The sequence below is a fragment of the Lampris incognitus genome, chromosome 9 (assembly GCF_029633865.1).
Source record: "Lampris incognitus isolate fLamInc1 chromosome 9, fLamInc1.hap2, whole genome shotgun sequence".
Taxonomy (NCBI): Eukaryota; Metazoa; Chordata; class Actinopteri; order Lampriformes; family Lampridae; genus Lampris; species Lampris incognitus.
This window is the reverse complement of record NC_079219.1, coordinates 15,570,990-15,593,764: the sequence shown is the minus strand read 5'-3', so window position 1 is coordinate 15,593,764 and position 22,775 is coordinate 15,570,990. Positions and strand designations below refer to the sequence as shown.

The following is a 22,775-nucleotide window of genomic DNA, read 5'->3' as shown; positions in this document are numbered from 1 at the left end:
TAGGTCAGGTGAATCGGCTGTACTAAACTGTCCCTAGGTGTGAGTGTGTGTGTGTGTGTGTTTGTGTGTGTGTGTATGTATGTATGTATGTATGTATGTATATATGTGTCGGCCCTGTGATGGCCTGGCGGCCTGTCCAGGGTGTCTCCCCACCTGCCGCCCAATGACTGCTGGGATAGGCTGCAGCATCCCTGCGACCCTGAGAGTAGGATAAGTGCTTTGGAAAGTGGAATGGAATGGAATTTTAAACCAGTAGGGAGCATTGGAGATTTTGTGCTCAATGTTCTGGGTTTTAGACCTGTGCTCAATGTTCTTGGTTGGATGCTTCGGTTCACATAAAGACTAGTTCGTACATTGAAGGAATAGACATTTTTCTTTCGGTGGATGGGGGATAAGACTGGATGGACCTTTTTAAAATGGTTTGAATTGTTAGAAATGAAGTGGTGGCAGATGTTCAAGAGTCTGGTGATGAAGAGTCACACTGGTGTATGTTCACACCATCTGACTGCTGACTGTCTGTGGCTGCCATTTGTATTAACATTGGAACTCCCAGTATCTTTTTGTAATTATAACTGTTTGGATGTGTGTTTCCTTCTGTGCCTCTTTGTGTGTGTGTGTGTGTGTGTGTGTGTGTGTGTGTGTGTGTGTGTGTGTGTGTGTGTGTGTCTGCCTCATAGGATGATGCAGTAGTCCAGCACATGGCTGCCAAAGCCATTGAGAACATCTCCACCACTGTCACTGGTTCTTCCCACTACCTGGTCTCCATGGAGATAGGCCCCGCCTTGTGGTATCGGTTCACTCACTCCACTGCAGAGGCTGTCAGAATCACCGCCATCTCTGTATGGACACACACACACACACACACACACACACACACACACACACACACACACACACACGCACGCACGCACGCACGCACGCACGCACACACACACACACACACACACACACACACACACACAAACCTCCAAATCTTTGAAAGGTTACACACCACAACCTTTCAGAAGTAACGCACACTAACTAAAACACACACCGTGATTTACGTGTGATCACATACACATGCACACACATTGCCGCCCGAGGAGCCATTCACAAATATATGCTACCTGCTTTTCTCGTCATATAAGGGGATTAGGAATACCATCTGTTTCTTTCAAAAGGGAAAACTATTCCCGTCATCCAGTCATAGCTACATCTTGGAGAGTCAGGTTTTGTCCATAGATATCTATTTCTGGCCCTTCTGCATAGTCATGAACAGAAAGCAAAGTCTGCTGGAAAACTTTTTTCTCGGGGCTCAGGGAGGTTCAGACCAGTTTAAAATATGTGAGCACAGATCCACATGGCGAGGTGGGGCCAGATGGGCAAACACACTTAGAATCCTGTCTCAACTTTGTAATTGTAGCTCGCTGACAAAAAAAAACCCAACTCATCTTTTTTTGCATGTCACAGCAAGTTAGCAATATCCACTTTTATGTATTTGGTCTAATCTGCTGTCAATTTATATAGTGCTAACATACACTTAACGCTAGGGTAGGCAATTTATTGTAGAATCATATTTTGTTATATTTGTTGAAATTGGCTTTACATCCCGACAGTAATCAATAAATTAAATGCTCTGACCAAAAAAATAAAATAAAATAAAATCTGGGGCTGTCACAGGCCTGTAATAAGCCCATCCAATCATTTCATGTGGACCGCATGATGACCTACCTGCCTAGCTACATACCTACCTGCTTACCTGCACACGCCGTGCCTGTGCACTCATGGTGCATGACGGGTCTTCCACAAGGTTAGGCAAGGCAAAAGCTAGTGAGCCTTTCTTACCTGTGAATGACACATGAGGTAGTTGGATACGGTTAGTGACGTAAACAATGCATTGCGCCCCTCTCCCCAACGCTCTCTTGTGGACTGACTCCTCCTCCAGCAGTAGCTAGGCAGTATGTGTTCACGTGTTTTGGGGGAGTCCTGAAGGGAGGGGCTGGGATTTTTTTCGGCTGGATACTTTCAAAATCTAGTTTACTCTTGCTGCTTTCTCTGAAGTTGCCTACCCCAGCTTTAAGAATCGGTTAGTTGTAATACTTCATAGTAAGCTATATGCCACATGCACCTAAACAGATTGCATATGCACATATCTATTTCTACTTTTTTCTATTTTAGATGAGACACCAACATTTGTTTTGAGCCTTGTGAATCTACACCATCCTCATTTGTCACTTCATTAGATATGTGGTGTTTTGTGTTTGATAGGAATAGCAGCCTTTTGTCAGGATACAAGACTCTAAAGGCAACATTCAGTGTAGAGGACCTTGTATTTTGACCACTTAATCAATAAACAATCTCTCTCTTTCTCTCTGTGTTCTCTCTCTATTAATCCATTTGTTTATAGTCTCTGTCCAGATTAACCCGGGCTGTCCCTGGAGTGTTCCTGCCAGTGATTGATAGGTGTGGCCCGGCAGCCATCTTGGCTTGCGTGAGTGGAGCAGGGGTCAGAGTCCAGCAACACCTCCTCACTGTCATGGGCACTGCGCTACTCAGCACCCGCTCTCACACACATCGCATGGCACAGGACAGGGTGAGAGCATGTGCACACAAACAGAGGCACACACACACACACGACAGTGAGGTTGTCATCAGTACAGCAATGCAGTCACTTAACTGGTGAGGTGGGATTTGCACTACGCCACTGGGTAGAGGATTCTATAAGATAACACAACAAAAACAACCAGACAACATAGAACAGGCTTCAATTTGAATCATCTGCACGCTCTCTCTCTCTCTCTCTCTCTCTCTCTCTCTCTCTCTCTCTCTCTCTCTCTCTCTCTCTCTCTCTCTCTCTCCCCCCCCCCCCCCCGCTGTTGATGAACTAATGCTCCACTGTAGATGGGCCATTTTGTCAGGAATGACTTGTTTAATTTTGAGAAAGACAGCTCATCTAGTGTATATGCGAAGTGCTAATCTTAATACAGCAGAGAGGCTGAAATTGATTTGAAGGTTTTTAACTTGGAGGCTCTGTGTGGTTTGGCGTCAGTAATTGACTCTGAACTGAATTTATTTGCATTGAGCATTTCCAATTTAACACCAGTAAACAAACTTAGTACTTCAACTCTGCGCTAATTATACACTGATATACATTCACACTCACACTCACCCTCTCCCTCACCCTCACCCTGTCTCCTTCTCCTTCTCTTTCTCTCCTAACTCCCCTGGTGCAAAGATAGACAGTATGAGTGTATTTACCAAGACTTGTTTGTGTGTGTGTGTGTGTGTGTGTGTGTGTGTGTGTGTGTGTGTGTGTGTGTGTGTGTGTGTGTGTGCGCGCGCGCGCGCATGCGCGTGTGTGCGTGCCTGTGTATGTGTATGTGTATGTGTATGTGTGTGCACACGCACATTTGTGGAGTGTGTCAGTATCTGGGCTAATTGGCTGAATGAATATGCTGTAGCCATCTATTGGAGCAAAGTATTATGGGTAATGGGGAGGGGCTTATCTGTTAGGCACACACTACTTTGCTTTGAATTTAATTAAAGTGGTGTGTCACCCCACACACACACACACACACACACACGTGCGCGCGTCCAAGCAGAGTCATTAACATTTGTGCAGACACACTTAGACACAAAACGCACACACATACATAAACACGTACACTCACAGAGCCAAAAGTGTGTGCTGCTGGTGATAATCATAATGGTAATGAAAGTTGGCCAGTCAACAATTTTTCAAATCAATTAGTGTTGTTAATATAATGCTGGGGGAGTGGATGTAAGTCCAGCCATGCTTCCACATGTGTGCGTGCAAGTCTGAGCATGCATACATGCGTGCATACTTGTGCGTATTTGGTGTATACAGCTGTGTGTTTATGTGTGGTTATGATGCAAAACTTTAGCCTGTCTTAAATTTCAGGTAATTGAAATCTTAGGCAGCCCATCGGTGCAAAGTGTGTTTTTTCCCATACTACCATTAGGAAAATGTGAAGTTTAACGATTTAATGCAGAATTTTTTTAAGTGATAAGAATCATCCTGGTGTTGCTTAGGCATTTTGCATATCCTGGTGTTCTTACCTGAGGGTCTGTTTGTTCATGTCTTTGTACGTGTGTCTTTCCATGCATGTGCTTTTATGTAAATACTTGTGTCTGTCTGCTGGTTGATGTGTGTGTGTGTGTGTGTGTGTGTGTGTGTGTGTGTATTCCAGGATCTGGTGTTGAAGGTGCTATGCTGTTTAGAGAGTCCATCTACAGTAGTCAGAGCCAAAGCTTTATTACTTCTTATGCTATTAATACAGGACAACACACACACACTGATGCACTGCTGTCAACACAGGTATGTACAAACACTCACACACGCACACAAGTACCATACTAAAGCCAAATGTGAAGGTAGTGATCATGATTATTGATTATGGTGCAGAACTGTTTGATATAGCGTCAGTATTATTTGTAAGGGAGTCCGTTACTATTTCTGTTAATGTAATTGCGGTGTCTACGCCAGAACATACACAATTGGATTAAAAATAAAAATGTAGAACATAATGCATTCTGGAGTAAATACATAAATATTTAAATACATGATATTAGCCCCCGTCCCTGTTTCTAATTATCCTCTAACACTCTGAATAACCCCTGTTTACTAATTCCCAGGGTTTATAACAGATTATACTGTTTTAAATTCTGTTTAATGGATTTTCTCTTTATTTATTAAGTATAACTCATTTTACTGTGATAAATAACTGATAGACAATTAAAGCTGAGCTCTTTCAATAACTTCAAAGGTCTCTCTTGATGTGCTGCTGGATGCCATGTGTAAAAGACATCTGATCTTGCGTCAGACTGTGAACGGGGGTTTGGGTTGTTAATGCTTGATGTTGTTTGCTTGTTTGATGATTACAAAGGTGCCGTTGTGGTGTACTTCGTATGGTATGTCCACAAATTAGGTAAACCCATGTCAAATTTAAATGTTGATCAACAGCATACGGCTAGCTATTTGAGGAGTATCTCAATTCCAGTATTAGCCTTACTGTGGGATTCCCAAGAGGCTTAGTTATCTGGCTAGCTCTCTTTGAATTGTAGAAACAGATTAAGCTAATGTAACTCATAACCTTGCGTGGTTCTTTCAGAAGAATCATCTTAATAAAGATCTTAACATTTTTGTAAGTGCAAATATATTGTAGTGCTCTGTAATCTCCAACTCTGACCAGCTGCTCTGAGAGTTGGACCAATGAAGTTCCTTTACAATTCAGTACCCCGAGGAGGCTTATGTTAAAATGTTTAGGTATTGCAGTAACTTGGTGCGGTCCAATAGACAGTAACACTCTCGGTGACCTCAGTGCTAACAAGTACATTAGCAGCACCGGCTGGGATAACAAACCAGATCTGATAGACGAGAGGGACCTCAGTAGATTGTCTCTTACAAAACCTTGTGATGCAAGTTTTCTGTTGTAACTTTGTGCCGTTCATTTCAGAGAAACTCTGTGTGACCCCGCTTCTTTCCTTCAATGTAGGAACGCCACATGGTTCCCCGTGATGGGCGGCCCCTTCATTTAACTTTGATCGTTATCACTCTGACTTTTCTGGAAGTCAGACCAACAAAACCTTCCTTGTAAACGCGCAGCATTTTGAAGTCACTTCAGCCCTGTTAGGATCTTGGCTAATTAAAACCTCTGTGCCGGAGTGTTGCTCATTTTCACAGTTTGGCTGAACTGTGTAAGAACATATAATTAACTTTAATGGATATCTGGGCTAGAAGTGGAACTCCACTAATATTAATAAGCCGTGGCACTCTGGAGTACGTTCTCCTTACCAGCTACATGGTGGCTGGGCCTAAACTCAATACCTTTATCAGTTCAGAGTAGGCACAGTTTGACTGAGTCCAGATTTGTGCCCTAAGATTTTCTGGGACATAATTTCACTGAGGGGGCATCTATTGTTGTTAAAGGGATTTTGACATGACTTCACAAATATATACTATATTGTGCCAAGGGTATTCTGAAAAAAGCTGTTGTTGAAACTTGAGGATTTTTGCAGTAAGCAGCTGTTCACTGCTGCTCTGATAAATATTTTGTCATCCCAATACACTGTGCATGTATCTACACCATAGGAATCCCCAATGGCTAATTCTACTGTGATCATAACAGCACAGCATGCTACACCACTATATAGATGACAGTCCGTGACTTTCTTCATAAAAACAGCCTGGTGAATTTACAACTGACTGTGTTGCAAGATTTTTTTTATGGCAATGTTGTTTATTAGGCAGCTAAACTCTTTGCGACCTTAGTACTTACCTGCATAGCAGTTGTTAATACAAAATATATTATTCTGAGTCGCCGAGGTAATTTAATCATCCTTTTGAATGGTTATAGGCTACAGTTGTTACAGCTAGTTGTACTGCTAGTAGTAGTAGTAGTAGTTGAACTACTTCACTTCACTGCCTAGCTAAGCAGCAGCTATGGATATACTATACATAAGTGATCAGATCCATAACCCGGCTGTACACAATGCCCAGCTCCCCTGGTACCGTATGACCAGTTCACAGCTGAACTGTAGTAAGCTGGCATAGTGAGCTGACTTGACGCGTGGTTGTCTATAGCTGTCTTTTTGCCCGTCATTCTCTCGTTCTTCCCTGCACATTTGTCTCCATAATTTTTCTGTTCTTTTTCAGTCTGGAATTTTAAGCAGGTGCTCACATTCGCTCATGATCTCTAAACAGAAAAGTTCCTGAAAACTTCTTAGAAAAGACCGTTTGTGCAAAAGGTTTCCCTCTGTCTCACTCTTTCTTTTGCTCCGTCTCTCCTTCTTTCTATCTCTTTTTTTCTATCTCTCACTCTCTGACAGAAAACGGAGAGCGAGAGATAGAGCTGTCAGAGTTGACCTGCCTGTCTTGCTCCCTGCGAGCACTCTGCCTGACGCAATCACACACACACACACACTTTTTTCCCCATCACTCTGTTTCTCATCCAAGCATGTTGTGTTTAATTAGCTCCTTAGTGACGCGTGAATGTCTGCGTGAGATAAACTCGCTCGCTGAGGAAGTGTCAAGACTGCCTCTGGGAGTGGGGGGAGGGGTGAAGAATCTCAACACACACACACACACACACACACACACACACACACATACACAAGGAATGATTTGTAGGTCAGCTGTGAGCGAGGACTTTGACAGTCTCCCACAGAGACCGATAAAGAGGTGGTGCATTTGTCTATCCTTTTATGTAGTAGGCCTGGAGAATAAAGCTCCATCAGCTGACAAATAAACAGGCGTACAAACATTCAGGCAGACAGGGGGACACAGACAAACAGGCAGACAGACACACAGATATAGACTGATCCCGACTGTCAAAATCCGCATTCAGATGTACTCGTATAGAAGAACGCATCAACACATGTCTCTTATTGGCTCCTGAACATTTTGATTTTCCTCTGTTTTTATCAACCAAACATTTGCTGCATTCTAGGAAAAAGAATCCCATGTAAACATCGAAATGTTTTATTTTGCAAGTTGAGACAAACCATGGAAAATTCATCTCACTTCTGACCCAAGCAGCTGGCAGGCCGGCCCTGCAAATGCAAATGTCCCTGACTGAGCGACCATGTTAGTGTGACTGAGTGATCATGTTTGACGTGCTTGGCTGCTGGATCAGGTGACCGACAGCGTCGCTGAAGATGCACCATTGGTCGGCAGAGAGGCATGAGGGGGAGCACGTAGTTAAAGCACCCCAAATAACAATCACTGACAAAACACCGGCGAATTCACAAAAGGATCGCGTGACATTTGCAGCCACTAAACCTGCACAAATTAGGCAAAAAGAAACCGCGTTGGGGTGCTCCGGTGGCTCACCTGCTAGAGTGTGTGCCACATAATGCTGAGTCCTTACCACAGCGGCCTGGGTTCCAATCTGGCCTGGGCCCTTTGCTGCATGTCATCCTCTCACTCTGCCCTGCCCTTCCTGCCTCTCTCTCTACTATCGCTATCAAAAAAGGCAGAAAATCCCAAAAAATAATCTTGAAAAAAAAGAATGAAACTGTGTAATTCTAAAGTAACCGCAAAGGGTGAAACGCACTTGTAAATATGTTGCCAAGCAAATAGACCCTGGTGACATTGGTGGGAAAAATATTGCGTGGCCATGAGTTAGGATCAGTAACTCGTGGCCACGTCTTATTAGGCGTGGGAATGAGATAATTAAGTCATGGCCACGAGTTAATAAGGGTTGGGAACGAGATAACTAAATTGTGGCAACGTCTAAATGATGTGTAGCCAAGTGATACGGAATCAGTTGTTTACTGACAGCACAGGGCGAGCTCCGTACGGCTGTTATCATGCATGAAGCATAGATAAATCTGATTTAATTTCATTTTGTTTTAATCTTGGGATGAATTATAATGATATCCTGCAATCTCTTGCAGTTAAGCACAGTGTCATCATTAATAAAAGACACTTAATTCAACCGCAGTCACACAATCTACACTTTCAAAAATAGATAGATGCTGCATCTAATTATTAAAGAATGCTGCAATGGAACAGCATGGAAATCATCACAGAGATATTTGGGGACATGTTGAACAAGTGGAGTTTGCTAATAACAATTTCATTTTTTTATGAAATTGAAATTATTAATTTATGAATTAATAAAATTATGAAAATTTTAATGGAATTTTTAAAATATGCCTTTGTTGAGCTGAATGGGATAATGCACCATGAAGCCCCTGTTGGCACCCACATGCTTTACTGTACAAAACGATGTAGACACGCAATTGATTTTTAAGTGTAGATGGAGTGGCTGTGCCTCTCCAAAGTGTAGATGGCATATCCGTGGTCGAATTAAGTGTCTTTTACTAATGATGACACTGCTTAAACACAAGAGATTGCAGGATATCATTATAATTCATCCCATGATTAAAATAAAATGAAATTAAATCAAATTTATCCATGCTTCATGCGTAATAATAGCCTTACAGAGCTCGTCTGGTGTTGTCAGTAAACAACAGATTCCGTATCTTGTGGCCACATATTATTAAGACGTAGCAATTTAGTTATCAATTTAGTTATCTTGTTCTGGAGTGACTTGAATGAAGTGGTGGAGAGTGTTCCCAAGGAGGAGAGAGTGGTGATTGGAGCAAACTGGACAGAGGAAGTAAGACAAGGAGACTTAGTGGTGGAATCAGGAAGTCCAGGAGTAAGTAAAGAGGAAGAGGATGGTGAAGAAGAAGTGGGATAGTCAGAGAGATGAAGAAAGTAGACAGGGGTACAAGGAGATACGGTGTAAGGTGAAGAGAGAGGTGGTGAGGGCAAAGGAAGAGGTTTATGGTGAGTTGTACGAGAGGTTGGACACTAAGGGAAGAGAAAAGTCTTGTACCGATTGGCTAGACAAAGGAACTGAGCAGGGAGGGATGTGCAGCAGGTTCGGGTGATGAAGGATAGAGATGGAAATGTGCTGACAAGCGAGGAGAGTGTGTTGAGAAGGTGGAAGGAGTACTTTGAGGGGATGATGAATGAAGAAAATAAGAGAGAGAGAAGGTTGGATGATGTGGGGATAGTGAATCAGGAAGTGCGGTGGATTAACAAGGATGAAGTGAGGGCAGCTGTGAAGAGGATGAAGAGTGGAAAGGCAGCTGGTCCAGATGGCATACCTGTGGAGGCATGGAGATGTTTAGGCGGTAGAGTTTTTAACCTGATTGTTTAACACAATCTTGGAAAGTGAGAGGATGCCTGAGGAGTTTAGAAGAAGTATACTGGTATCGATTTTCAAGAATAAGGGCGATGTGCAGAGCTTAGTAACTACAGAGGTATAAAATTGATCAGCCACAGTATGAAGTTATGGAAAAGAGTAATAGAAGCTAGGCTAAGAGGAGAGGTGATGATTAGTGAGCAGCAGTATGGTTTCATGCCATGAAAGAGCACTACAGATGTGATGTTTGCTTTGAGAATGTTGATGGAGAAGTATAGAGAAGGCCAGAAGGAGTTACATTGTGTCTTTGTAGATTTAGAGAAGGCATATGACGGTGCCGAGAGAGGAGGTGTGGTATTGTATGAGGAAGTCGGGAGTGGCAGAGAAGTATGTAGGAGTGGTGCAGGATATGTATGAGGGCAGTGTGACAATGGTGAGGTGTGCGGTAGGTGTGACGGATGGGTTCAAGGTGGATGTGGGATTACATCAAGGAATGGCTCTGAGCCCTTTCTTGTTTGCAATGGTGATGGACAGGTTGACGGATGAGATCAGGCAGGAGTCTCCGTGGACTATGATGTTCGCAGATGACATTGTGATCTGTAGGGAGCAGGTTGAGGAGAGCCTGGAGAGGTGGAGGTATGCACTGGAGAGAAGAGGAATGAAAGTCAGTAGGAACAAGACAGAATACATTTGCATGAATGAGAGGGAGGACAGTGAAATGGTGAGGATGCAAGGCATAGAGGTGGTGAAGGTGGATGAGTTTAAATACTTTGGGTCAACTGTTCAAAGTAACAGGGAGCATGTGCTGTAGGAGAGGTGAAGAAGAGAGTGCAGCCAGGGTGGAGTGGGTGGAGAAGAGTATCAGGAGTGATTTGCGACAGAAGGGTACCAGCAAAAGTGAAAGGGAAGGTTTACAAGATGGTAGTGAGACCAGCTATGTTATATGGTTTGGAGACAGTGGCACTAATGAAAAGGCAGGAGGCAGAGATGGAGGTGGCAGAGTTGAAGATGCTAAGATTTTCGTTGGGAGTGACGAAGGAGGTCAGGATTAGGAACGAGTATATTAGAGGGACGGCTCAGGTTGGACGGTTTGGAGACAAAGCAAGAGGTGAGATTTAGATGGTTTGGACATGTGCGGAGGAGAGATGCTGGGTATATTGAGAGAAGGATGCTGAATATGGAGCTGCAGGGAAAAGGAAAAGAGGAAGTCCAAACAGGAGGTTTATGGATGTGGTGAGAGGGGACATGCAGGTGGTTGGTGTGACAGAGGAAGATGCAGAGGACAGGAAAGGATGGAAACGGATGATCCGCTGTGGCGACCCCCTACGGGAGCAGCCGAAAGAAAAAGTTCCCACCCCTTATTAACTCGTGGGCACGACTTAATTATCTTATTCTGACGCCTTATTAAGTCGTGGCCACGAGTTGTTGATCTTATGGCTACTGGCGTGGCCACACAATAATATTTTTCCCACCATGTTCACCAGGGGGCTCAACACAAATGAGCCTCATTGCAAAAAAAGTCCAATTCACATACACCAGCAATAATAGCCACACGCATTTAGGGTGAAAATTATTGGCATCTTCAGAGAGTTGGTGGTCACTGAAGTGCATTTATAAGGGCTGTCATGCCCAGACTTTCCAGTGATCATGTTAGCCGTGATCGCAGCCAGGCGAAGGTATCGTCATGCCAGGCGTGCTGGTGAGCGGATATTTTGCGAGAGAATATCACTTTTTTGGGGGGGGATTTTTCTCCCCAATTGTACCCGGCCAATTACCCCACTCTTCCGAGCCGTCCTGGTCACTGCTCAACCCCCTCTGCCGATCTGGGGAGGGCTGCAGACTATCATATGCCTCCTCTGATACATGTGGAGTCGCCAGCCGCTTCTTTTCACCTGACAGTGAGGAATTTCACCAGGAGGACGTAGCGCGTGGGGGGATCACACTATTCCTCCCTGTTCTCCTTCCCCCCTGAACAGGCGCCCCGACTAGCCAGAGGAGGCGCTAGTGCAGCGACCAGGACACATACCCACATCCGGCTTCCCACCCGCAGACACGGCCAATTGTGTCTGTAGGGACACTTGACCAAGCCAGAGGTAACATGGGGATTCGAACCGGAGATCCCCATGTTGGTAGGTAATGGAATAGACCGCCATGCTACCCGGACGCCCCCAGACTATCACTTTTTTTTTTTTTAATTTATTTCTGATTTCTCCCAATTTAGTAGCCAATCAATCCCTGTTTTAATTCAAACACCCACCCTCGTACTGCATGCGTTCGCCAACTGCATCTCTCCGGCCAGCAGTCTCGAAGGAGACCGCCTCGCCACTTTCGTGACAAGGCGACTCCAGGCCGAACCACTGTTTTTTCCGACACACACAGAGACGCATTCACGTGACGAACACAAGCCGGCTCCGCCCCCCTCCCGAAGGCAGCGTTGCCAATGATTGCTGCTTCATCGAGTCTGGCCATAGTCGGATCTGACGAGACTGGGGCGCGAACCCCTGTCCCCAGTGGGCAACTGCATCGACACAAAGCCGGTGCTTAGACCGCTACACCACCGCGGACTGGATCACTTTTTGTTTTAACTGAGACTGAAATCATTTGCAGATACAGGTTGTCACGTCAAACAGTTCTTGCTATACATGATGACATCAAGGATGACATGAGCCTGCCTACTGTGTACTTGGTGCAAAGCCACCATTTATACTTTGCCACATGGATAATTGCGATCGGTTGCAAAACAAGGGCAAATTGTGTTCCCCTGCAAAACTTTATGGGCATGTTTGCACTGTAATATCATTCACACAATATCTTTTGTGAGTCGGACGTTGAGAAAATGCAGATTGCAGTTGCAAGTGATGCGCAATTTATTGTTCTATCAGTGGCCACAATCCATTCTTTGTGAATTCACCTGTCAATACATAGTGAGCCTTAAGAAAAATGAGAGACAGCCACAGATAGAAACAGATGAAAGAGGGGGGGGGGGGTTAACAGATATTTAGAATAGGTATACTTACAGTTAAATTAAGTTCTCTTTTAAATCAAGCATCCCAAGATATGAGTGAATTTCTGAACAAGAAATATCCTTGCTTCCAAATAACAAAAATATAATTAAAAACACTAGTTGATTCCATAGATTCTATCCATTTGGCTCCAGCATCCCCGCGACCCTGGAGAGCAGGATAAGCAGTTTGGATAATGGATGGATGGTGTGGTTGACTAATTTGATCTCCACTAAACTGTTCTACTACTGCTTTTCCCTCCTTCCTGTCTCATTAACCATTTGATTCAAACACAGCATCCATGGATAGGAAGATCCCTTGACCTGTTTGGTTAACTTGTAGTAGTGCAACCTAAAGTAGCGAAAAACCAAATCTACAGAGCAAACAGTAGCTACAGATCTTTTATAAAGGCTCTGGACCTTTAATGTAAACCATCCACCATGTCATACTTTCTTTCTTTAGATTGTATTGTTCTCTCTGTGAGAATCAGAAGTATTGCCTTTTCGACTTTGTTCTTAACAAGCCCCAACAAGTCTGTTTTATAAGCTGCCTGTGTTGTTAATAAGCCTAGTTAGAAACCATGACAGCTGTGGCACTGGGACAAAGCAGTACTTTAGAGCTGATTTCTGTGGAATTCAGACAAATGCAACACCAGAAATAAGTCTAACAAAGTGAAGCTTCAGCCAGAGATGCTCACACTGGCCAAACCGAATTAGCTGATTTTTAAAATGATTCCTTCTGCTGTGGTAGTGGTCAAATAGCTGACAGGGCATCGTGGAATGTCTCACCTGTATAATCACACCAAGTTTCTGGGCAGTATGCCCTCTACTTTCCCAAGCAGCCAAAGGTTCAATTCACCTCCCCTGCCATGTCAGCATATTCTGTATCAGGCCAATATTTCACTGTCAGTCTTTGTCCAGACTGAAGTCCTTCTCTCGTGATTTGTTTTTCTCGTGCAGAAATAATGTTAAATGGCAACGCAGCGTGTTCACAAGTTAGCCTCTAAACTTACATATAATTTACACAACTGTGTTTTTGGCACTAATTAATATCACTTAGGATTGTCAACCTATCTGCTGTGCTCTGAGTCAATGAATAAATAATCATTGATTTCTGTTCAGTAATCACACCGAGTAGAATGATATTCTCTGTCTCTCTCTTCTCTCACCCCCTTTCTATTTTTTCTCTCTCTCTCTGCCCTCTGCTTCTTTAGTTCATCCACTAATGTCTGTAACGTTTCTACATACCGCTCATGGTACGTTACAGGTACTAATGTTGTGTAATGGTTGCAGTATATCTAGAAGGCCAAATAACGGCCTGTGTGAAAGTATACATGTTATCATCTATTGGGAGTAAGGGGGAACTTTTATTGTGAAGGTGCAGGAAAGAAGGTGTATTGTTGTTTTATGCACACGGTGTGTTATGGTGAATATGGTGGTCGCCAGTAAAGAAGTTGTCAAGTAAAACGTTGTCTTCTTTTGGAGTAACAGCTCACATTTCAAGTTAGATTTGTGTAGTTGGTAGTATCATCCCGAGCAACTTGCAAGTGCTGGATCACAGGACTGAGTTAAAATTCATGTACTACCAACATTACAAACAGCAAGTAGGTAGAGAGAGCAAAGGCATAACAGCAAGAATACGTCTAAAACCTGGATACACTTAAATATGGATACATGAATAACACTAGGTGCACAACCAAGAATTTTTTTTCTATCCTTGTATCATGCATGTGTATGTGTCTCTCTCTTTGTCCAGACTGGTGATGTACCTGGAAAGAGATCTGCGTAAAGCCGGTCCCCTCAGAGAGAATCCCAGCCAAACAGAGTACCTGTCTCGCTGTCTGGATGTATTTACTGCTTACCTGACACGCACTGCACCACTAATACTCGGTACACACATGCACACGTTCATGTATAACCAAAGTACCTTTCATTCACGAGTATATATGTTATGTTCTTTTGAGTCTGTACACATGTTTATGCTTGAATTTTCATATCAGCCCAATATCTCCACATTTCCTTTCCATCAGTCTATCCATCCACCCAGCCATAATCCATCCATCTCGCCATTCTTTTTTCCTCTCCCCTTTACTATACTCATTTCACTTGTGCTTTTCTTGTGTTTTCTTTTCGTCTTATCTCTTCTCTTCTGTCCTCTCTCCTCTCCTCTAGAGGATGTGCTGGTTGCATTAGGAGCTGTGGTAGGAAGGAGACATCCATCTCCAGCCCAGAGCAGACAGCTCAAACACACTCTGCCCACTATGTCTGTAGTCCTGGATTTGTTGACATCACAGGTGACATATCCTGATAGCAGTTTGCCTTCACAGCGTTGACTGCTGAGTAGTTCACTGTTCATCCAGATAGATCTGCCCCCACTCCTGCTGAAAGATGAGGGTTGTCAAAATAATTTTGTAATGCAAGGGTGTGTCTGCATCTTTTAGAGCAGCTATCTGTTATGAGTCTAATAGTATTTTTAAATAAATTGTGTCCTTTGTTTTACCCTCCACTGGTATCGAATGGACTGAGTTTACCAACTACAGTCAGTGTCAAAAGACTGAGATAGTATGAAAAAGTACTCAGTTAAATGTACTGTGACTGACAGCTTACATGACACCATCTAAATTGTGAGAATTCTCCAAAGCCCATCCGGCTGCTACTCCAAATTGGTTAGAATAAACACAAAGCGTTACTTGCAAAATACTATTTCGCTCAGGTCAGATAGAAATAGGGACTCTTATAGATGCAGACAGAAGTCAGCATGAGCTAAAACATAATCTGTCCTTAAAGCCCTCCTGCCTGCCAAGTTAGCAGCCATACATAAATGTTATGAGTTATGATTTACACATTCATCACAGACAGATATTACTGTTAATCTGCTTATTCATCTGCTGCTGGTGGCTCTAAACTAGCTAAATGTCACATTCTCAGTGTGTGTGTGTGTGCGCGTGTGTGTGCTTGCGTGGGTGTGTGTCAGAGAGAGAGAGAGAGGGAGAGAGGGGGAGAGAGAGAAAGAGAGGGAGAGAGAGAGAGGGAGGGAGAGAAATGGAGAGAGAGAGAGGGGGAGAGAGACTGTATTTATGTAACTGTTTGGTTTGAGCTGTGTGAGTATGTAGAGATGTCTTTAATGCCGTGGACAGGAAAAGCTAGATTCTGTCTGTTTACCAGACAAAAATACCACAAAAAAAGAAAAGAAAAACCCTCCATCATAGCTAAAAACACCACACATGGGCATGTGTCACTATGATTGATGATAAACTGTTTACAGTCCTTGAATGACACATACTAGAAAAACGCACAATCGTTTGATGTTGAAAACACAGTAATATTGTGGGGAATATTTCATTATTATTGCTTATGCACTGTGAAAGCAAAATATCAAGAACACATTTCTAATAATGAATACCCACCCAACCCCTGTTGCTAAATCTGTCTGATTTTCTTAAGGGTAAAAAAAAAAAACTTTTTCAACATGTCTCCCTCCCTCCATCTACACTTTCCTGTTAATGATGGAAGAGATTGTAATAACTGCAATGAATAATGGATCCACGGGGGTCTCTTGGATTTCCCTGCTCATTCTGTGTCACAAGAATAAGTATTGTAAGCATTTTGTGTACTATGTGTAGACTAGAGCAACAAACTGTATTGCTAAGTATTAGCAAAATCTCTTCAACAAGAGCAGTGGGCTCAGATGAGAAATCATACATTTGCTGTTGCCTATACATTTAGAGAGTGAGTCATGGATTCATCGTTACCACCGAGTCCCTCTCCCCTCTCTCTCTCTCTCTCGCTCTCTCTCTCTCTCGCTCTCTCACTCACATCCTCTTTCTCACATCCTCTCACTCACATCCTCTCTCTCTCACATCCTCTCTTCCACTACCCCAGGTCTTCCGGTCAAAGATAGTGACGGAGAATTTTCTGTCTCAGATTGGAGTGCTGTTGGTGAGTCTCTGGTAGTACTAGTGTATAACACAACACAGTAAACCCGCAATAATCTGCATTCGTCAGACACACACATTTCAAACTTGTTGTTACCCCATTTTGTAATACACTGCCTAAGTGATTACATCACATCCATAAAGATATTAATCAGCATTTTGGAGATCATTGTCACGACTGCCTCAGGTTTGATTTCTGGCCACTACTTGTAAAGGATATAAATCCTTCTTGCGTGCACTCCTAATGCCAACACCACAACAGAAACGTTTTCTGTTAGTTGATAAGTAAATATAAGAAAAGACCACATTCCACTGCTCAGCGTCAATGAAATAATATTTTCAAAAGGCAGTGGTTTTTGTACACAGCCTGCTTGGTAGAGTTATTGTAGTAGTGGAACCAGAAAGCAAACAACATTACCAGAGAAAATCCAAAAAATTTACCATTTGAGTTTATCTGGCAGTTTAAAACACTATCAGTAGAAGAATTGTGAAACACCAAACAAGTTAAAGCTATATAAGTCCCACTTGGCCAAATCATTTCTGTCCTCCAGAGGTGGAATGGCAGGCAGCATTGTGGTGCAGTGGTTAGCGCGGTTGCCTCACAGCAAGAAGGTCCTGGGTTCGACTCCGGGGTAGTCCAACCTTGAGGGTCGTCCCAGGTCGTCCTCTGTGTGGAGTTTGTATGTTCTCCCCGTGTCTGCGTGGGTTTCCTCCGGGTGCCCCGGTTTCCTCCCACAGTCCAAAGACATGTAGGTCAGGTGAATCGGCCGTCCTAAGTCGTCCCTAGTACCCCTTTCACACTGGCCAAAAAAACCCCCGCTAACATCCACCTTTGGTCAATGTAACGTTGACCACCAAAGGCAGATGTTAGCGGGTTTTTTGGCCAGTGTGAAAGGGGTATAGCTGTGAATGTGTTGGCCCTGTGATGGACTGGCGGCCTGTCCAGGGTGTCTCCCCACCTACCGCCCAATGACTGACTGCTGGGATAGGCTCCAGCATCCCAAGACCCTGATTGGGATAAGCGGCTTGGATAATGGATGGATGGAGAGGTGGGATGGCTCATAGCATGGTGCAGTACTCAAGATTGCAGCCACAGTTGGGTATTTTTTTTAGTATAATGGGCTAAATATGGGGGGAGTTAATATGGATCTTGGACATATGGTGTCACACAAGGTGCCACTGGTATTTTGAAAGTAGCAATCTTTATAATTACTTCCCCTATAAGTAAAATATTTTCATCCACATCAATATTTGTGTAACTAAGAGAGTCACTGAAAGAAAAAATGTTTTATATGCATCAGCGACAATACAAATTTTACCAGTTACAATGGGCAAACTCATGAAGCTGGTTTGGAGGGAATGGTTGTGGGAGGGAAGGAGGAAGCAAAGTGTGGGGGGGGGTGTTATGTCAAAATTGTTCACCGCTCCAAAGTTACCCACAACAGCTTTAAGATCAAATTGAAAATCCCCTAATTTTGTAACAAAATGTGATTTTATTTTGTATAACCCTCGGGGATGAATAAAGTATTCTGATAATCTGTTGTGAAGAATGTTCATGCTTTGATATGATTACCTAGTTCTTTTTTATGTTAGCTCATTTGGTTAACCAGTATTACTGCCTGGTTGTTATCCATTATGAATACAGAGAACTAGCAGATCTTTCCTTTGAGATCATGTTGGAAACATCTTGTGGTAATATTGGTGTATGCTATTAAATCCAACTCATCAAAGTTCACTTTTTGATATAGTTTTGTCACATTCTGGGTATGACAAACAGCCTGTATGTGGAAAATAAAAAGTTGGGGTTTTTTTTTCCATTCTTGATTGTACCAATAAATCTATTCTCTCTCTCTCTCTTTTCCCCCCCATCTCTCTCAGAACTACATCATCTCTATTGAGTCCAATGAGGCCAATCTGGCCAGTGCTGTTGGTGAGTAAGTTATGAGTGTGACTTTGAGACAAACTCGGTATGAACTGTCTTTTTTTGGTTAGCCATGATTTATTCTTTGCACTTATTTTTCATATGGTTTTGCATCATTAAAGTTGTTTGTCTGTGTCTTCAATGTTTTTGTGTGGAAACCACTTTCTTGGCCAGACCTGCCTTAAGTAATCTTCATATCAGCCGGTTGAGACGGCTAAAAAGATGTCGAGGAACAAAAATATTTGAGTTCGGGGGGGGAAAAAAGACCCATTTGAGGTTGTTAAAGTATGTTATTATTAAGTGTGCTGATACATATGGAGTGAGAATGTTAGACATCTAAATGTTACTTCTAGTGGCTTCATGAATGTCACACAATGTCTGCACTACAAAATGACATGACCTCAGCTATCAGTCCATAAGAGTCTAAGAAAGTCTGTGCTGTGTTTAACTACCAAAGGACATGGATTCTTCAGTCTTTAAATATAACGGGACTCGATCTCAACTGTCCCTAACTCTGAACCTTTTCAATTGTTTTGACAAAAGTAGTCATAATCTGCAAAAATCATTATTTGGATAAAAAATCTTGCGAATGTAAATGTATTTGATAAGAAGAGGATAGATTTCAGCACACCTTTTATAATTATTCTATTCAAAAGCGTAGCGGTCTATTCCATTAGCTACCAAAACGGGGATCGCCGGTTCGAATCCCCGTGTTACCTCCAGCTTGGTCGGGTGCCCCTACAGACACAATTGGCCGTGTCTGCGGATGGGAAGCCGGATGTGGGTATATGTCCTGGTCGCTACACTAGCGCCTCCTCTGGTTGGTCAGGGTGACTGTTCCCGGAGGGGGGAGGGGGAACTGGGGGAATAGTGTGATCCTTCCAACGCTCTGTCCCCCTGGCGAAACTCCTCACTGTCAGGTGAAAAGAAGCGGCTGGCAACTGACTCCACATGTATTGGAGGAAGCATGTGGTAGTCTGCAGCCCTCCCCGGATCGGCAGAGGGGGTGGAAAAGCGTCCGGGACGGCTCAGAAGAGTGGGGTAATTGGCCATGTACAGTTGGGGAGAAAAAGGGGGCAAAAAAACACAAAAAAAATCATTCTATTCACAAGAAGCTACAATTTGGACCCCCCCCCCCCGCCCTTAAACTTTATGGGAGCTGAAGAGTTGACTTCCTAGAGTTGAGTGGTTTAACTCCCCATCAGGTGCAGCGGTCTGTGAAGAGCTGATCAGGACAACTCTGTCATTGGTAGAAGTCCTGAGTCAGCACTCTGCTCTGATCACTACACACCACCACACTGTGAGTATACGCCCTGGCAACACGCTGTCTGTCTGAAGTCTGGTTTTCTGACTCACTGGCTGCAGTCTTTCTGGCAAACTGCTCTTACTTTTTCATTTATTTTTCATTTTACCCTATTTCACAGAGTGATACATGCACCTGGGGTTCATATTCTCTTTGTGTCTCTCTTCCAGTCCACTTGGCCTGTCTGTACAGAGGGTAAACTAGCTAGTTATCACACAGCACCTTCATCAACTACCCAGCCAACGGGACCTCTTCTGATGTGCCTGAACGTGTGTGTGTGTGTGTGTGTGTGTGTGTGTGTGTGTGTGTGTGTGTGTGTGTGTGTGTGTGCACGTGTGCTCTCGTGTGTGTGCATCCCCTTGTGTATCTGTATTTGTATGTATCTTTTTTTACGTTTGTCTGTGTGTGTGTGTGTGTGTGTGTGTGTGTGTGTGTGTGTGTGTGTGTGTGCACAAGTGATGGGTTGATGGTTGTGTTTAATGAATATTGACGTATTGGAATGGAGGAAAGAGAGCAACAGGAAGCAAACAGGACAGGTGGGGAGGGAAGAAAAGAGATGAAGAATAGAGCAAAAACAAGTCGAGTAGTCTTGTCTCTACTGTTTGTCAATAACACAGGAAGACACTTTAATTACCGCCAGCCGACTCAGATGAACTTTTATTGCTTGCAGGATAAAGAAGCCCCCCCCCCCCACGACACACACACACACACACACACACACACACACACACACAAACCCTCACTGGCGTGTGTTTGTGGTTCATGTGGAAAAAGTAGTTCCATGTATATGTGAATCTTAATCAGAGTGAGATGTTTGCAGGACATTTGCTCGATGTGATTGGGGTTTGTGTTTTATCAGCAGATGAACAGTTTGGATGTTGACTTTTTGTCTTTTTTTTTTTTTTTGGTTAAATTTTTTGCACGTTGTAATCATCATGTTATTGTGAAGAGTTCCTGCTTCGGTCATTTAACCGCTGTTTAAGAGCCACGTAGCGCAGCATTAGTCAGGATTTTCTCTTAGGTTTTCAGCCAGTCCTGACTGAAGGTATGGAGGGACGCACTGGAACAACGTGATGTTTGAGAAATTGGTGCCAAGTCTTCTAAATGAATGGAATGTGGAGTCAAAACATTATTAGAGCTGAAATCCCACACACACATACTCACACACACATTCCCTCTCTCTCCTTTCTCCCGCTCATCCTCTTGCCCTCTCTCTCTCTCTCCTCTGTCGCTCATCCTCATGCTCTCTCCCTCTCAATCACCTTCCCTCTGTCCCTGTGTCTCAGACATGCTCTCCTTTCGCTTCCGATGGTTACATGATAACACAAGGCTTTTCAGTCGACAACATCCTTTGTAGCCCCCCTCCTCTGGCTCCCTATTTTAATAACCTCTCTCTCTCTCTCTCTCTCTCTCTCTCTCTCTCTCTCTCTCTCTCTCTCTCTCTCTCTCTCTCTCTCTCTCTCTCTCTCTCTCTCTCTCTCTCTCTCTCTCTCTCTCTCTCTCTCTCTCACACACACACACACACACACACAGTGTTGATTCTATGGTAAATTAGCAATCATGCTAATACACATTCATTTTAATTAGAAGTGCTGCCTAAACAAGGGCTTTGACACTGGCGGAAGTGTATTCGTGTGAGTGTGTTTATTCATGCATATGTGCTGCTGATCAAAGCTCTCCCTCTATGAGTACATTTCCATAGAAATTGGATCCTTTGACAGCGGTCCGTGCTTGGTGCCCGCCGCATTTATTTCAAGTAGCCTTCAGACTCCATACAAAGATACACTCTCCTCACACTGGCCATATTTATTATATCACAGATAAATTGCAGGCATAGCAAACATCATATTGGAGATATTATTGTATATTATTACACTTCATATTTTTTAGAGGTATGGCCATTCATCTTATATTCTCATTTTGTAATGGGCTGTGCTCTGCAAAAACCTCTTTTCTCCTACTTCTTCCTTGTTGTACCCTAGTTTTGCACTACAACAATAATTGACAGCAGACTCCGTCTGCCACACCAACAAGATGTTTCATGAAAGAGACCCAGAACCGAGCTAGACCGTTGAAAAATACATGTTATGTAAAAAATATATTGCCATCAGCAATTTAGTGAATGAAAAGCAAACATTTGGAGATGGAAGGTTTCTGCAGCACGTTGCTCCTAGTTCACCTGAGAAAGAGATTTTTGTATTTATTGACAGAAGTTCCTTAATATGCTACGGCCGGAGAAACATCGGCTGGTCTGGGCACGATGGCAGTCTAATTTCTTTGGGGCAGCCAGTAGTCTACGAGTTTATCTGTTCTGCTCTGCCTATCACTGCGGCATTATTGCAGCTCTCTGTCTGTGCTCCTCTTCCATTCGCTTTTCTGTTCCTCATTTCTCCATGGTCTGTCTGTTTATGCTTCTCCATGTTGTTTTTGTCCATTCTGTCTGTCCTTCATCAATCAATCAAGTTGCATTTTATATAGCGCTTTTCTAGCTACAACAGCCACTCAAAGCGCTTTACATTTCTGGTCAAATCTGAATTTCAGACACCTGTTACAAGCCATCTAAATTCATCTAAATTAACACTAAACAAGTCTTAAGCCTCGCTCTTTGTCCACCGTAAGTCAAGGGCCAAAAGATTAAAAAATGTAAATCCTGAAAACATGGTGAAGTGTGATTGTAGCAGTCTATGATTATGGATATTTGATTAGATTTTCTTCTTGTGTGTAGACTATCTGCTGGTGCACTTTAAGATGCTACTGGAAACTAGCAACTCCTCATTAACTTTTGCTTTAAAAGACATTTCTGTTCATTTCAGACATTTTGGCTACATCAACCCTGCGAACCCATAGTTTTTATTCTCTCACTGTTGTGGTGGCACCTTTTTTGGCTTTTCTCTGTCTCTCCATTTTGTTCACTTTACACCACGGCAGTCGCTCTCTCTCAACTTCATACTTCTTC

General features: G+C 43.2%; 1 protein-coding gene across 1 annotated transcript in view; it reads left to right on the top strand.

The window, feature by feature from the left end:
* Positions 1–22,775, top strand: part of ulk4 (unc-51 like kinase 4) — a 176,672-nt gene that overhangs the window by 69,038 nt on the left and 84,859 nt on the right. Inside the window, exons 19-26 of the mRNA XM_056286926.1 lie at positions 678–839; positions 2,387–2,572; positions 4,191–4,318; positions 14,417–14,550; positions 14,833–14,954; positions 16,543–16,599; positions 18,474–18,525; positions 19,722–19,816. Of these exons, the coding sequence (XP_056142901.1) occupies positions 678–839; positions 2,387–2,572; positions 4,191–4,318; positions 14,417–14,550; positions 14,833–14,954; positions 16,543–16,599; positions 18,474–18,525; positions 19,722–19,816 (936 nt within the window). The remainder of the gene's footprint in view (positions 1–677; positions 840–2,386; positions 2,573–4,190; positions 4,319–14,416; positions 14,551–14,832; positions 14,955–16,542; positions 16,600–18,473; positions 18,526–19,721; positions 19,817–22,775) is intronic.